The following is a 16742-nucleotide window of genomic DNA, read 5'->3' as shown; positions in this document are numbered from 1 at the left end:
GGACCAGCAGGCCAGATGGCTGTCACATGAGCTTGGTAAATTACAGCACACATACTTCAAGGAATCCTTGCCATACTGTGTAGCTAGTTCTGAAAAAAAAAAAAAAAGGATCCAGTGACCAAGTTCTATAGTCTTTTTAATGAAATACTACCAAAGTTTTCTGAATCAACAAGTTACCTTTTAAATACCAAGAATCATAAACTATGTTTTTGCTGGAAATATTTTACTAAACTAAGTTTCCTCCTTTCATAAACTTACTGACCACTATTTTAATGATGATACCTTATGGGCTGTGCAACTATGGGAATTTATTCAATCTCTTCCAGTCTTAGTTGCTCATTTATAAAATAAGGATATTCCTACCAAGTCACAGGGTTGCTTTGAGGGGTAAATTAGGTAGTGTGCATGATGTGTTTAACACAGTACTTGGTACACTGTGTTTCAGGTTTGTGACTATCCTCTAGATTGCAAGTGCTGACAAAAATATGACCTTTAGATAAATGGAACATTAACATATGAGAATACTTTCGACTTGCTTTGAAAACTATAAAATACTGCAGATATAAGGAATAATAACAATAATGATGTTACTATGACTCTATCAGATATTTTGATTTGGAAAGTTGTTTTTTTTTTTAATGTCCAAGGAAATATATTTTTTACAGCAAGAGATAGATGATTTAGCAAACCTACAGGTAAGCAGATTGATGGCTGGAGAATCAAGTCAAGATCTCAGCTCAGAAACCCCTTATTCTTGTAATAGCATTCCTTTTATCCCACTAGAAATATTATTCATGCTGGCAATTCCTTTCATTGAGATGGACAATTAAAAGTTTATTTAAAAATGCTAAAAGGAAGATGGGATGATCTGATTAACTGATTTCTCCAATTCACTCATTTACAGGATGCATGAGAAACAGGAACTGCCTTTATTTTTAAAATGGCGGGGGTTGGGGGGAAGAAGGATACTGCAAATTCAGTTACCAAAATGACAGTACTGATACTTTTTGCATCAAATTCATAAAAGTATAAGGTTAAAATTATTTAATGGTCTCAGTTATGCAGATCGATCATAGAAGGAATAATAAGATTTTGCTTCCCAAAGTTACTTAGGTAAGAACAAAATCTTCAGAATTCCATGAGAATAAGGTTTGATGATAAATGTATAAATTTTAGGATTGTTCTGAAGAACAACAGAGTGGAATATATGTTAAAATATATAAGGACAAACTACTGACTACATATCTCTTAAGCTAACAGAATAAACCAAGATTAAATCTAAGTTAAGATAGAATCAATAAGATTCAGCTCTTGGAAAATAACAGAATGAGTACAATTTTACTTACACCAAATAGTTATCATGTCAAGAAGCCTATTCATTCACTGTAGTTCTTTATTCAAAGTAAGAAAAACGAATTCTCAAACACCTATTATTAATCAAGTACTTCATGAGGCACTTACAGCATCACAATCTGAGAGTTAGATCTTACCTCTTGTACAGATAAGAAAACTGAAGCCACTTTGAATTCTAGCTCTACCATTTTGACCCTTGAGAGTTATTTAACTTCTCTAAGCTTCAGTTTGTTCACTAATAAAATGGGGCCAATAATACCTGTCTTCTAGTATCCTTAAGAGAGTTAAAAAGACACTTAGCAAGCTCTTAGTACAAAGTAGCTATTAATGTCATTATAATTAGCATCTAAGAAGTCATAGGTATTATATAACAGTCAAGATTCAAACTCACTTTTTTGACCCTAAAGCAGTGAATGCTTGCTGTGCAGTAGAACCTTCTGAATAACAGAAATATTCTATATCTGAGTAGTCCAATATGGTAGCCACTAGCTATATGTGGCTAGTGAGCTATTGAGATGTGGCTAGTGTAAATGAGGAACCAAATTTCTAATTTTATTTAATTTTAATTAATTTTAATTTAAGGTTCATACACAACTAGGTGCTATTGTACTCAAGGTGCAGCCTGTGTTTCCTTTTTCTTTATTAATGCACACTGCTTCATTAAGGTATGTAAACTTGCTTTTCAGGCTCCCTGCCCTCCCCACCCCTCCTGCCCCTCCTTCACCCTCCCATTTAGAGACTACATGTAGATGGCTGTGGTAGGTAGATCTGGAGTTTAGGGTTCTGAGTAGGAATACCACTATTCCATACATTCACCAATTCTGGTATTAACTGCTTGAAAATAGGTTTTTAAAATTCCATAAATTTCACTGTATTTCTAACCATGGCAGAACCAAGATAAATCATCTCCTCGTTAATTATGCATCTCATATAAAACGATAAAGGTATTTCTCATGCATACGTTATATACATACAAAGGCCTACTAAATTTTCACCTTATGTACTTATATACATATAAGTACAGGATGGACCTTTATGTAATGAATACTTGAAAAGTTAAGTGTGAATAAAATCTGTGTAAAGCATATCATGGAATATGATAAAAAATATATCATGGAATCCTCTCAACCACTCACAAGAACAGGAACAAAACATGTAGGGTTTTACAAGCCAAGCCTACTGCTGAGAAGAGCAGAGAATTTACTAGCTTAAGAAATAGATTTTCGGACTTCCCTGGTGGCACAGTGGTTAAGAATCTGCCTGCCAGTGCAGGGGACACGGGTTCAAGCCCTGGTCCGGGAAGATCCCACATGTCGTGGAGCAACTAAGCCCGTGTGCCTAGAGCCCGTGCTCTGCAACAAGAGAAGCCACCACAAGGAGAAGCCCACGCGCCGCAACGAAGAGCAGCCCCCGCTCACCGCAACTAGAGAAAGCCTGTGCGCAGCAACAAAGACCCAATGCAGGGCTTCCCTGGTGGCGCAGTGGTTGAGAATCTGCCTGCCAATAAAGGGGACACGGGTTCAAGCCCTGGTCTGGGAAGATCCCACATGCCGCGGAGCAACTAGGCCCGTGAGCCACAATTACTGAGCCTGTGCGTCTGGAGCCTGTGCTCCGCAACCGGAGAGGCCGCGATAGTGAGAGGCCCGTGCACTGCAATGAAGAGTGGCCCCCACTTGCTGCAACTAGAGAAAGCCCTCGCACAGAAACGAAGACCCAACACAGCCATACATAAATAAATAAATAAAATTTTAAAAAACAAAACAAAAAACCGCCAAAGGGGGGAAAAAAAAGACCCAATGCAGCCATAAATAAATAAATAAATTTATTTAAAAAAAAAGAAAGAAATAGATTTTCTTACAGTCATTGAAGTTTGATTCCACAAACATAAGCTTCTCCTGCTACTAAACCTGACCAGAAATAACAGTCAAAAGTCAAATCCATTGACGAATTATAGAAAATCTAGTGAATTACAAACCCATAGGAAAGTCAATGCATCATACAATACTTTTAAAATTTGAACAGTACTCTTAAAGACAAAATTCTTAACAGACTTAAGAATATGTACAAGTATCTCATTTGAAAATTACTAATTTAGGGAACTATGTCTTATTCTAAGAAGGTGCCTTTCAATTGCACACTATTATAGCAAGAGATGTTTGGCCTTTAACTGGTAAAATGTACATGTTTTGATTGTCATTTGAATGAACCCAAAACACTTAGAAATTAAAACACAAAACAAAACAAAACAAACCAATGAACCCTGACTATCTCTAGTTCTCTACATGGAACTTCAGTCTGAGATATACTGCTATAGCAGACATACCAGAACAATATCACTCAGGAGAGAACCCTGGTTACCAATAGGCTATATTTCCAAGTAACCAACAGAACCTAAATCAGCCCCAGGGGAACTTTCCTTTCTTCATATATACTACATGGTTTAGATATACCAACATAAAAACATCCCATAAAAATCTGATAGGATTTCAGTGTTAGTTCACTCGTCTTAAATATTAGAAAAATGTTGTGATCATATATTTGAGGACAACAATATGCTTACCTTGCTCTTTGACATAGAAAGGGAAGATTCATCTTTGTGTTGAGAAATGTCTTCCTTTCCTCTTTCAAAACCTATAAAAACATAGTCATTATTTCAGTATTACCACATTTGAACACATATAGGCATTAAAAAGCAAATGCACATAAGTTATTCAATTTCAAATATATACTATACAATATTTGATATACATCAGTGCAAGAAGCCTAGACTCAACATACAGTTTTAAACTATTATAGTTTAAAGACTACTAAGGGATCATGTCTAGTATAGTAATTCTTTAGAATAAATCAAGGTTTACAGAGGCACTGGTGTCTTTCCCTGAACCCATCAACATAAGCTAAATACCTCTTCTCTGCTCATTCACTTGGCATGAATTCAGGACTCATGGAACTTTTATTTCAGTTAGCTGTTTTCTAACAAAGAACCAACCCAACATACTTTTCACACCTCTTGCCAAACTGGAAAACAACTCCAGAATTGGTGATAAAAGAATACTAGGGAAATAAATCTGAATTGAGGGACAGACTTCAAAAAAAAATCTAATAATGTGTTTATTGTGAGAATTAAATGAGCATGCATAGAAAGCAATTAGCATAGTATTTGCACACAGTATGTATTCAATTAACATTGACCCTTAATATTATCATTGTCACTGACTATTGTTATATAAATTCTAAAAGGATAAATCTAAAATATGAGTGCATTGGGATATATGCACACATCTTTCCTATCATGTAACACATTAATATAGCACTATCAAAAGCAATTAACAAGTTAATGTTGTAAGGGTACAATTAGAGAAACGTTAATGCTGAGATTTGTGTGGCAGGCATAAGAGGGCCGGTGCTCATTTTAATGAAGTTCTTTCTACTTTTGAGGCCAAGTAATACTAACTCTTCCCTACAACTATTTGTTCTGAGTCCAATAAAAGCCTATATAAAAATATATATATAATCATTCATAAAGCAGCGTTTAAAAAGTTATCAGTAGTATCAGTGCCTGAAGCATTTAAAAATCATTTCTAGCATATCAATGAGATAGTCTCATTGATTTATTCATTTATTCTGTATTTGATTTATATTAGCTAAAACAAATCCATTCCATTTTCTTAATTCAGAGATTTTGCTGATTATTATTATTTTTTTTGTAATATGAAGAAGGAATCTTTTTATTTTCTTTTCCATCTCTGGTAAGGAGAAAGATCAGGCAATCCTAAAACCAAGTAGGGAAAAAAAAAAACCTGTTTCATAAATCTAACATGGAATTTTAAATGAAAACTTACCGGGATTTGAAACTTCAGTGTATAGCAAACCAAAGTTACATAATTCAGTTTAAAAATTCTAAAATATTTATTCAGAGTAATAAACATTTTGTAATAAGTAATTCTTAATTCTAATGCATTAACACAAATTATTTCAAAGATCTTGTAAATACATGTACAAGAGAACAAAGATTTTCTAAAAGTATATATTACGAATGGAAAAAAGATGATGTTTTCCTTTATTCTCATAAGAACTGAATTTTACTTTAACTTCTCTAGTTTGGTTTTGGTTTCAGCTCAATCTAGGTCAATCCATTTATTAGACTAAGAAAAATGCCCACTTCACTGTGTCTACATTCACATATTATTTTAAAAACAGAACAGTAAATTAAAACAAAGTGGAAGTTACAAATCTGAATAGACTTTTTTTGAACATGCAAATATGTCTTGCAGAAAGTTTCAAATGTTGGAAAAGGATACATACAAAAGCAAGATGAAACTAAACAAAAAAACAAAAAAAAGGGCACTCATAAACATAGGTTATATATTATGTCAGACCAATAAATGAATCCCATTTTACAAGATTTTCTATACCTCAAACTAGCAACTCAAATCATTATTTTAAAAGCTGGCCCTGATGACTTCCAAGTTATTTAAAATTACAGCGGATAAAGCAAAAGGCTAAGTCTGGTCCAATACTTTGAGTTTCAGCTAAGTGCAAATAAGCAGATGAGTAGCTTAAAGTGCAATGACCATATAAAAGTGTTCAAAAGCCTTAAACAGAAAATACTGCCATACTGTACACTAAGTTTTCAAGGGTAATTCCAAGGTAAGCAAAGCAAAAAGCAACACATGAAGGACTCTTTCTTTAGACTGGATAAAGGTGGCTTCCTAAAAACATGAAAAATAATCGTTATCTTAAAATGTCAGAGAAAGTATTATATTTGTTAGAAGCCAAAAAGGGCTCAGCCGAAATACTTCTTAGACTTTTATTTGTTTTCCATGTATAGGGATTTAAAATTACTTTAAAATTACTCCTTTATTTCTTAAAAATGTGATATTATAGATAAAATCCTGAAGCCTACATTATTGACCATTGTCAATAATGCAGAACAGTTTCAGATCATGACTTTTTACCAAGTTTGCTTATTAGTGATATTAGGTAGTAAATTCTCTTCCTACTATCCTCCTCACTGCTACCATGAGATAGAAACCTACATCCCCACCCAAATGGCTAAGATCAAAAGGACTAAGACCATCCAAATACAGGTTAGAATATAGCGCAACCAGAACTCTATTCACTACTGGTGGGACTACAAATAGCATAATCACTTTGGGAAACTATTTGACAGTATCTCCTAAAGCTGAAAGTGCTCATATTCTAAGACAGAGCACTTCTGATCCCAGATATACCCAACAGAGATGAATGTGTTCATGTCCATTAAAAGACAGGTACAAAAATGTTCACAGCAGTTTTATTCATAACAGCAAAATCTGGAGCCAACTCAAATGACTATTAATAGTAGAATAAATGAATACATTATATTCACACAATGGAATGATACACAGCAATGAAAAAGAACCAATTACCAATACACAAAACAACAAACAGAATAATGAGTAGAAAAAGCCACCTCTCCCCATCAAAAAAAAAGCACATATCATATACCATATGATTCCATTATATAAAGATCAGGAACTAGCAAACCTAATCTATGGTGCTAGAGGTTGGAACAGTGGTTTTATCTTTGTTGTAGGAGGAACTGACTGGGGTGGGCATGAGAGGGTCTTCTGGGGAACTGGGAAATGGTTACACATATCAATACATAACTAAAAATTCAAAAAGTTGTGCACTTAACTATGTGTAAGTTATGCCTCAATAAAAATTGTTTTAAATTCAGATATCCTTCCCTATTCTTCTAGTTTATGAGACCTCTCCTGCTATGACATCCTTTCTTACTTAGTCTACATGCCTTTAACATATCCTGCTCTGGGCTAATTCTGATTCATTCATCAACAATGATGATAATTATGGGGATAATTAACATAATAATATTTATGAAAACAACAATAAAGCAACCGATATCCACTTGTAGGAACACTTGTGATTTTAAGACACTATGCTAGATGGTTTACTACTTCTAATCTTTAAAACAATGCCCCCCGCTAAATATTAGGAATATTCTATATAACTGAAAAAATTGAGGCTCACAGGAATTAAGTAACTTGACAAATGTCAATAAGTGACAGTATCAGAACTAATTCAAACTTAGGTCTAACTTTAAAATTCATGCTGTTTCTAGAATGCCAAGGTGTGTCTCAAGATCCAAGGCCAGGACTTCCCTGGTGGCGCAGTGGTTGGGAGTCTGCCTGCCAATGCAGGGGACACGGGTTCGGGCCCTGGTCTGGGAGGATCCCGCGTGCCGCGGAGCGACTAGGCCCGTGAGCCACAATTGCTGAGCCTGCGCGTCTGGAGCCTGTGCTCCGCAGCGGGAGAGACCGCGATGGTGAGAGGCCCGCGCACCGCGATGAAGAGAGGCCCCCGCTTGCCGCGGCTGGAGGAGGCTCTCGCACGGAAGCGAGGACCCAACGTAGCCAAAAATAAATAAATAAATAAATAATTAAAAATGAATATCTGAAAAAAAAAAAAAAAGTCATCTAGGGACTTCCCTGGCCGTCCAGTGGTTAAGACTCTGTGCTTAAAAAAAAAAAAAAAAAAAAAAAGATCCAAGGCCAACTTCTTCTGGGAGCCTTGCTTAGATTGTGTAGGCATAGAGTTAGCTATCTCCTCTGAGACACAGCACTTGGTACATTTGTACTACCATATTTATCACAAGGTACTTCAATTATTTGTTTTCATGTTCATGTCACATACTTGACTGTGAGTTCCTTAAAAGAAGGGTCTAATTCTTATTCATCCTTTCAAATACAAAGTTTGATAAACTGATCCAAAAATTAATAAAAATGGACTCTACTTTTACTTGTAGCGGCTTTTTAAAATCGGTGAAATATAGCACACCTTCAGAAAAATGCATAAAATGTAAAGGAATAATTTAATGTATACAGTGACTATCTGCATAACCGCCACCCAAATCAATAAATACAGAATTGTCAACATCCCATAAGAACTACTCCCCACCTGCCTCATGCCATTCTTTTTTTTTTTTTTTAAATTGATCTTTATTTAGAGGTAGTTCAACTATCTTTTTTTTTTTTAAAGTGTATGTCTGTATTATTTTAAATTTTTATTTATTTATTTATTTATTTTTGGCTGTGTTGGGTCTTCGTTTCTGTGCGAGGGCTTTCTCTAGTTGCGGCAAGCGGGGACCACTCTTCATCGCGGTGCACGGGCCTCTCACCATCGCGGCCTCTCTTGTTGCGGAGCACAGGCTCCAGACACGCAGGCTCAGTAATTGTGGCTCACGGGCCCAGTTGCTCCGTGGCATGTGGGATCCTCCCAGACCAGGGCTCGAACCCGTGTCCCCTGCATTGGCAGGCAGATTCTCAACCACTGCGCCACCAGGGAAGCCCCCTCATGCCATTCTTGATCACAGTCTATCTACTCTTCTTTTCCTCAAAGGTAACTACTTTGACTTTTGCGATTATTATTTACCAGCATGTCACAGCAGGTATTTCATTCATTATCATTGCTGATTAGAATCCTACTGCATGACTATATCACTATTTATCCATCTATTGTTTGGGCTGTTTCTAGTTTGTCCCTCTTACAAACACTGGTGATACAAACATTCTTGGAAATGTATCCTAGTAGACATATATATCCATGAATATCTCTAGGGTTTAAACCTAGAAGCAGAACTCCTAGGTCAGAGTATATGCGGGTCTTCAACTTTAAGAATACCATATTGTTTACCAATTTGCTTATTTTTCCACTAGCACTGTGTGTGAGTTCTCCTTTCTCCATATCCATGGTAACACATCAATACTGACAGATTTTTAATATCTTTGCCAATCTGTTGGGTGTGTGTATCAATGGTAAATCAATGAGATTTTAGTTTGCGTGTCCCTGATTACTAACGATATTGAGCACTATCTCATATGTTAATTACCATTTTAATTTTCTCTTTGTGAAGAACCCAGATCTTTTGCACATTAAAAAAAAAAACTCATTGTCTATCTACATTAAAAAAAAACTCATTGTCTATCTTTTTCTTAATTTATATAGGAATTCTTAATGTTTTCCAATTATTGGTTCTTTGCCAATTAGATTTATTACAAATATCTCCCCATTCTATGGCTTGTCTTTTAATTCTCTGCATGGTCTCCTTGATGAATAGCTCTTGATTTTAATGTTGTCAAATTTAGCAATCTCATTCTTTTAAGTTAGTGCTTTTCAGTCTTAAGAAAGTCTCCCCTAAATCTGTGGTCATGAAGATATTTTCCAATAATGTAGTAGTAAACAGAGTTTACTTTCTCCTACTAATTCAATGGACTATGATTCCTGAATAAATTAGCACTCTGTCCCTAATTCTAATCTGTTAACAGAATACAAATGTTATCAGCATTGGTAAGGTATAACCTTTTTATATACTTCAGTAAAATTTGGTTCATTAATGTTTAGATATAATAAAGCAAGTTTTATGCTGCTTTAATCTTGTTTAAATGAGATTATATACACATATCTACAAATGCAGATTGAATAAGTATTTACAAAATATAGAATTGCTACATAAACTATACTGAATACAGCCAAGAATCAAGAAATTGTATAAGAAAAAAATCTCCGAGAAGTCAAAACATACTAAACAGATCTATCTATGTACTAAAGCTTACACAGAGTGTCTATAAACATCTTTGTTCAAAGTTTATTTATTCCAATTTCTAGGTACCTGGACAAAGGGTATCATTTCTATTTTATAACTCATCATAAAGAAAAAGGCCATACCAATATATTCCTTAAGGTAGAAGTAACAACAACAAAAAAAAGCGGGGGGGGAGATTTTCCTAAGGAAAACTAAAATGATAAAAGGGTTGTGGTCAAAGTGGTAAAACGAAGTTATCTTTAAATATCACTAATGTAGAACCTCTCTTTCTCTAATGATGTCAGATAAATCAATAAAATGTCCCAGAAAAAATTATATTTTTTACTTTTAACTTAAAAGAAATACATAAAAAGCCACTTCTTTGAAGTACCTAATTCTACTTCTTAGCTGATAAAATAAAACATATTTTAAAAAGCTTTTTATTATGGCTGGTTGTAATAAAACTGTTGGTTGTATTAAGAGGAATATGGAAGCATCCCTATGAATATGATTTTTCTCTATTTCAAGAATTAGAAAACAAAGCCAACCATTTACTTTTCCATTCAAACAAATCTATCTAGAATGACCTTCAATATTTTCTTTGACAAGAGAAACTGACAATTCTGTCTTCAATTACCTAATGAAGTAAAAACCAAACTTCTAAACAGTGAAGTTTTCTATTGTTTAGTAAGGTAAACTGATTATTCTTTATATTAAGTAGACTCATGGCATGAAGGTCAGCAAACATGTACTAGCAAGCTTGCTGGCTTAAAAAAAGAAAAACAAGAAGACAAAGGCAAATACAAAAATGGAACTAAGTCACTATAAAAGCAAATAAGTACAGTATTTAACAACATTAAAAAAATTTCTGTGTGTTGTATTTTCAGAGCCACTTCTGAACACAGACAAATAGTAAAATTTACACCATTTTGAGGACATTAAGAAAGAAGCATGATAGTAATCATGCTACACTCAGAAGACTAAATACGGACTATGAATGTTGTTTAAAGCTTATGCTACTTAGGCAACAGTTCAGGACTATGGTTTCCAATTCTTTTCGGAAACCCTGTTAGAAAAGAAAATGAAATCAGTGAATTTACAATAATTTACTTAATTGCCCGAGTAACACTTTCTATAAGTTGTTGCACTATCTCAAAAGAATGCATATACTGCCTAGTGGCATGAATATTCACAAAAAGCTAAGAATAAAGGTTAGTGTGAAAAATGAAAATATAATTCGAATTTCACAAAATGTGTGTCAGAAAAATATATAAACAATTAAAACAAGCACCAGTTTCAGTCAATACTTCTTTGCCATGAGTATTAAAAGAATATTTTTATTTTAAAAGAAAAATAGAACCTTAAAAGAGTAAATGATTATGTAGCAGCTTAATATTTTGAAAACAAAACAGAGATTATTTATATTTTAAAATCTATAACCAAATATTTGCTAAAATAAATCTTTTTCAACCAATAAAAGATCAGCTTACATCTACATCTCATCGACCAACTGTTTAATGTCTGAATCATAGCTGTCAATGCCTACTTTCACTTAATAAATACTACCCTAAAAATAACATTTTTTAAGCAAAAACTTATCATACCCAAACACATCTAACAACACAAAGTAAGGCATTTCAAAAATTATATTTAGGCAGAAAACTTCACGTTAGTCAGGATTTAAGCCATTAAAGTTTAAACTAAACATCAATTTTCACATAGTTATTATTTTGCTTGAAATAGTCTAACAAGTATCAATATTAAATATATGGGTTTCATTTGCAATTGGTTTATCTATAGAATTTTATCTGAAGTCTAGAAAGGGCTTTATTTTTATCAAAGGGTTATAGTATTTATTTCAATAATTAAAGCAAAAATTTATGCTATCAGCACTCAAGATTCATACTTCACTGAATCATTAGTTTTCAAGTTCAAGCTTAAAGAGACTGTAAAAGAAAATATGGAAAAGCCAAGCCATATAGCAGCAGTTACTAAAATCTAACCTTTCACTATAGAATTGTTTTGTTTAAACAAAAGCAGTTTTAAGATGTTAAAACGTCTAGTTTATTTTAATAAAAAATCTATAAGAAATTAAGAAAAGAATGTAAGATTAAACAAACAAACCTGGCAACGAAGGAGAAAGTTCATTGTATCCTCCAAATGAAGCATTCCGGACCAGCTTTCGGCCATCAATTCGTGGAGGAAATAAAACAGGCGAAACCACAGTACAGGAAGAAAATCTACGTTGTTGTGAGCTCCCTTCCTTCATGGCTTAGAAAGTCTATTTAATGTATATGCTCACCCAGAAGCCTAATTAGACGAGTATGGCAATGACAGGCTTTTCTCTCACATCCAAATATAGCAAAACCCACCAGCACAAACAAAGGACACACACATTTAGCAGCAAAGGAGAAGGACCAGAGACTGTCAAATCAGCAATAAACAGATAGAGAAAGAGACTGACAGAAAAGGCACTAAGTCATGCTGCTGGGTTTTTTTTAAAAAAATGAACTGATAAACAAGAAAGGTAATTCCACCGTTTCACCTTTTTATCAAACCAGTAATGCCCTGCGTTGAATTGCTGCTTTAGGAAAACAAAGCAAGATCAATACTTAGAGATTCAGGCTGAAGTAATAAGATCAGTTTCTCTTTTCCCAAAAAATGCAATCCTCTTCTCGTATCCATTACATTTTTATAGTATCCGCCACACTTCCCACCTCTTCCAATTCTTTCCTTTCCAGTTTTTGCTTACTTTAAAAATGGATATAAACATAACACTGTTTATCTTTCCTGAAGCTTCTAGATTTATATCTAATCTACTGCTTGCTTCAGCCATGATTAAGAATTCATAAGGAAAGATATTCTTTCACGTTCAGTTCTGATGGATTCCAGCAGCTAAAGCAGAGAACAAACATTTAAGTTTTACCTCTAGTAGGGATATATGCATCATTAAGACAGTGTTAATGCAAACCAATCAACAGAAAAGATTAAAAGGACACCATTAATAATGCTGCATGCCCCAATATATGTTTCTTTGAAACAGCTGCTGTAGTTCCTCTTCATTACATTTAAACTTTTCAAAATATATAATCTACCAACAAGTATTTTCCACTTAAAACTCTCTTATTAAAAAAATGTAACTTTATTATCACAGTAACAAATGGAAATATCTTTCTTTTCTAGGTTAAAACTAAGTGACTAGTATGATCCCACATCATTAAATCTAACAGGAAAGACCCATAGCCAAAACGACACACTATGTCGTCTCTTTATTCCTAATCTTTAAAACTCCAGAGAATTCTTTCCTACTTATATTAAAATACATTTACCTCAGCCACACCTTAACTAAAGTTAAAAAGCTCTAAGTCAATTACTTTCTCTATATACTCTAGACTGCTTTTTCCGATCACAGTTCTTTCAACCTGGAAATACACCTCCTTAGCTCAACAACAACAATTCAATTACAACTGATTTGGTGGTTCATTTTATAGACCTTAGTATAAGATCTCAGTTTCCTTCCTTACTATGCATACACTTCAAGGCTGGTTCTCCACTCATATACAACAGCATCCCATATAATCTAAGACTGTTTCTCTTCACAAGAAAGGACACTTAAAGATAAACAAACTCAATATATATATAACATATTATTTCTTTGACAAAGGTATTTCAAAATCAATTAGTAGCAAAAACAGTTTATGGTTGATACCTACAACTATAACAGGTTTTGTGTGTTTGTTTTGGGGTTTTCTTTTTTCTGTTTTCTCCACTTCATGAAACATAGATTACCATTTAATATAGGCAAAAGAGAAATAATTATAATTAATTCATGCAGTGGTACTTGGCTCTCAAGACATGAAGAATATAACATCACAAAAGGCAGTTATAGTATAATGGCTAAACAGGATTTGAAATTAAAACTGCCTGGGTTCAAACCCTAGTTCTAGCCTAGCTGGATGCATTTGAGCAATTGACTTAATTTCTCTGGGTCTCTGTTTCCTCATCTATAAAATGCTAATAATATTACCTATATTACAGGATTGTTATAAGGATCAAATTGGATAATATATATGTAAAATCAAGAAAGGTTCCAGGTTAAAAAAGATGCTGACCTAATGTATTCTCTCCTAAAACTTGACAAAAATTACAGGAAACGAGTATTTTTTAAAAAATATAAGCAGGTATGAGTATGTATCCCACAAGTATGTACACAGGAGAAGATACAACAACAACACAAGTTTGACGGTGGAGAGCATGAAATGAACTTGTAGTCACTGTCCTGCAGATTCAGGAAAGCTCAACCACAAACCAGCAGTGGTAAAAACTGAGAACTAATCCTACTTATGGCGAAGAATCCTTGTGCATATAATTTACAGCACCAAGATCAGGAATCAGACAAGTTACTGACATCAACAATACTGAAATCAAGACAAAAATCTAGGCAAGGCCTTCAAACTTAGAAGGAAATGACTTCCAATTTAGAATTCCATACCCAGTCAAATTATCAATTACATATTAGGGTAAAATGAAGATATTTTTAGACATGCAAGGTCTTAAAATTTTACTTTCCATGAATGTTTTTAAAGAATTTACTAGAGTAGCCATTCTCACCTGGGGTTCTACGATAGAATTAGGCCTAATGCACTAAAACATCCACTCTTCAGAATGAATTAACTTTTTTCTCCCATGCATCTATAATGGATCTAATCATGTACCATATACTTGGGAGAATTGAGAAAATATTCACCTATATTATTTTCCACAGGCCTTCCTTACTTCCCTCTAAGGAACTTCCTTGAGATAGGCTATACAAAAATATATGCTCCAGGGCTTCCCTGGTGGCGCAGTGGTTAAGAATCCGCCTGCCAATGCAGGAGACACGGGTTCGAGCCCTGGTCCAGGAAGATCCCACATGCCGCGGAGCAACTAAGCCTGTGTGCCACAACTACTGAGCCTGCACTCTAGGGCCCGAGAGCCTCAACTACTGAAGCCCATGCTCCTAGAGCCCGTGCTCTGCAACAAGAGAAGCCACCGCAATGAGAAGTCCGCGCACCGCAATGAAGAGCAGCCCGTGCTCGCCGCAACTAGAGAAAGCCCGCGCAGCAACGAAGACCCAATGCAGCCAAAAATAAAATAAATAAATTAAAAAAATATATATGCTCTACCAAAAAGTGATGGCAAATTAAGAATGCATAGAATACAGGAAACAGGATACTGAACTTAAAAATCTGTCATCACCAAACGTCTCCTATCTCTTTTTGACCCAAAAGACAAATTCTGTGGGTGAGCTTTGCCCAAATTCTTTTTTGACCTTGGCTTGTCTTGACAGTATGCTGATGAAGCTTCTTCTCTTTCTCTCATCCCCTGACGTCTGGATAAACTGAGGCTACTTCAAATACGTTGAACTGTTTTTTCTTAAAGACTTTATTTTTAGAGCAGTTTTAGATTCAAAGCAACATTAAGAGGAAGGTACAGATATTTCCCATATACCCCCTGCCTCCACACATGCATGGCCTCTCCCATTATCAATTTCCCGCACCAGAGTAGAACATTTGTTACAACTGATGAATCTGTATTAACACATCATAATCACCCAAAGTACACAGCATACTTTAGGGCAGCAGTACCCAAACTTTTTGGCACCAGGGACTGGTTTTGTGGAAGACAATTTTTCCACAGCCCAGGGCGGGGGGTGGGGGGGATGGTTCAGGCGGTAATGCGAGCGATGGTTCAGGCGGTAACACAAGCGATGGGGAGCAGCAGATGAAGCTTCGCTTGCTCGCCCGCCGCTCACCTCCTGCTGTGCGGCCCGGTTACTAACAGTGAAAATGGAGTATTTTCATTGCCCTAAAAATCTTCTGTGCTTCAACTATTCATTCCTCCCTCCTCTCTTAACTCCTGGAAACCACTAATCTTTACTGTGTCCATAATTTTGCCTCTACCATAATGTCAGGTAACTGGTATCATACAGTCTGAAGCCTTTTCAGGTCGGCTTCCTTCACTTAGCAATATGCATTTTAAGTTCCTCTATGGCTTGATATCTCATTTCCTTTTTGTTTTTGTTAATTTATTTATTAATTTTTTGGCTGTGTCAGGTCTTAGTTGCGCACGCAGGATCTTTCATTGTAGCGTGTGGGCTCTTTGTTGCGGTGCGTGCAGACTTCTCTCTAGTTGTGGCACGCAGGCTCCAGAGCGCATGGGCTCAGCAGTCGTGGCACTTGGGCCCAGCAGTCGTGGCACGTGGGCTCCAGAGCACGTGGGCTCTCTACTTGTGGCGCGCAAGCTCAGTAGTTGCATCGTGAGAGCCCAGTTGCCCCGCGGCATGTGGGATCTTAGTACCCCCACCTGGGATCAAACCCACGTCCCCTGCATTGGAAGGTGGATTCTTAACCACTGGACCACCAGGGAAGTCCCGATATCTCATTTCTTTTTAGCTCTAAACAATACTCCACTGTCTGGATGTATCACAGTTTATTTATCCTTTCACCTACAGAAGGACAAAACTTGGTTGCTTCCAAGTTTTGGCAATTATAAAATAAAGTTGTTATAAACATCTTTGTGTAGGTTTTGTGAGGACATAAGTTCTCAACCCCTGTGGATAAATATCAAGAAGTGTGACTGCTTGACCATATGGTAAGAATATGATTTAGTTTTGTAAGAAACCTCCAAACTATCCTCTGAAATGATTGTACCATTGTGCAGTCCCACCAACAACGAATGAGAGTTCCTGCTGTTCCACATCCTTGCCAGCATTTCATGATGTCAATGTTCCAGATTTTGGCCATCCTAATAGGTGTGCAGTGGT

General features: G+C 35.5%; 2 protein-coding genes across 17 annotated transcripts in view; both read right to left on the bottom strand.

The window, feature by feature from the left end:
- The window catches only part of OSBPL8 (oxysterol binding protein like 8), a 196692-nt gene that overhangs the window by 57365 nt on the left and 122585 nt on the right, over positions 1 to 16742 (bottom strand). For 15 of the 16 annotated variants that reach the window (XM_082418916.1, XM_082418927.1, XM_082418920.1 and 12 more), the window contains one exon: positions 3914 to 3984. In XM_082418916.1, coding sequence (XP_082275042.1) covers positions 3914 to 3984 — 71 coding nt within the window. Of the gene's footprint in view, positions 1 to 3913; positions 3985 to 12061; positions 15469 to 16742 lie in introns of those variants that run through there. The other variant, XM_082418923.1, reaches the window with a different exon arrangement.
- The window catches only part of BBS10 (Bardet-Biedl syndrome 10), a 178724-nt gene that overhangs the window by 65823 nt on the left and 96159 nt on the right, over positions 1 to 16742 (bottom strand). The gene's annotated exons all lie outside the window — the stretch shown is intronic.

This window comes from Balaenoptera physalus (assembly GCF_965194825.1).
Source record: "Balaenoptera physalus genome assembly, chromosome: 13".
Classification (NCBI taxonomy): Eukaryota; Metazoa; Chordata; class Mammalia; order Artiodactyla; family Balaenopteridae; genus Balaenoptera; species Balaenoptera physalus.
Note: the sequence above shows the minus strand (reverse complement) of the source record. Positions and strands in the feature narration are given on the sequence as shown.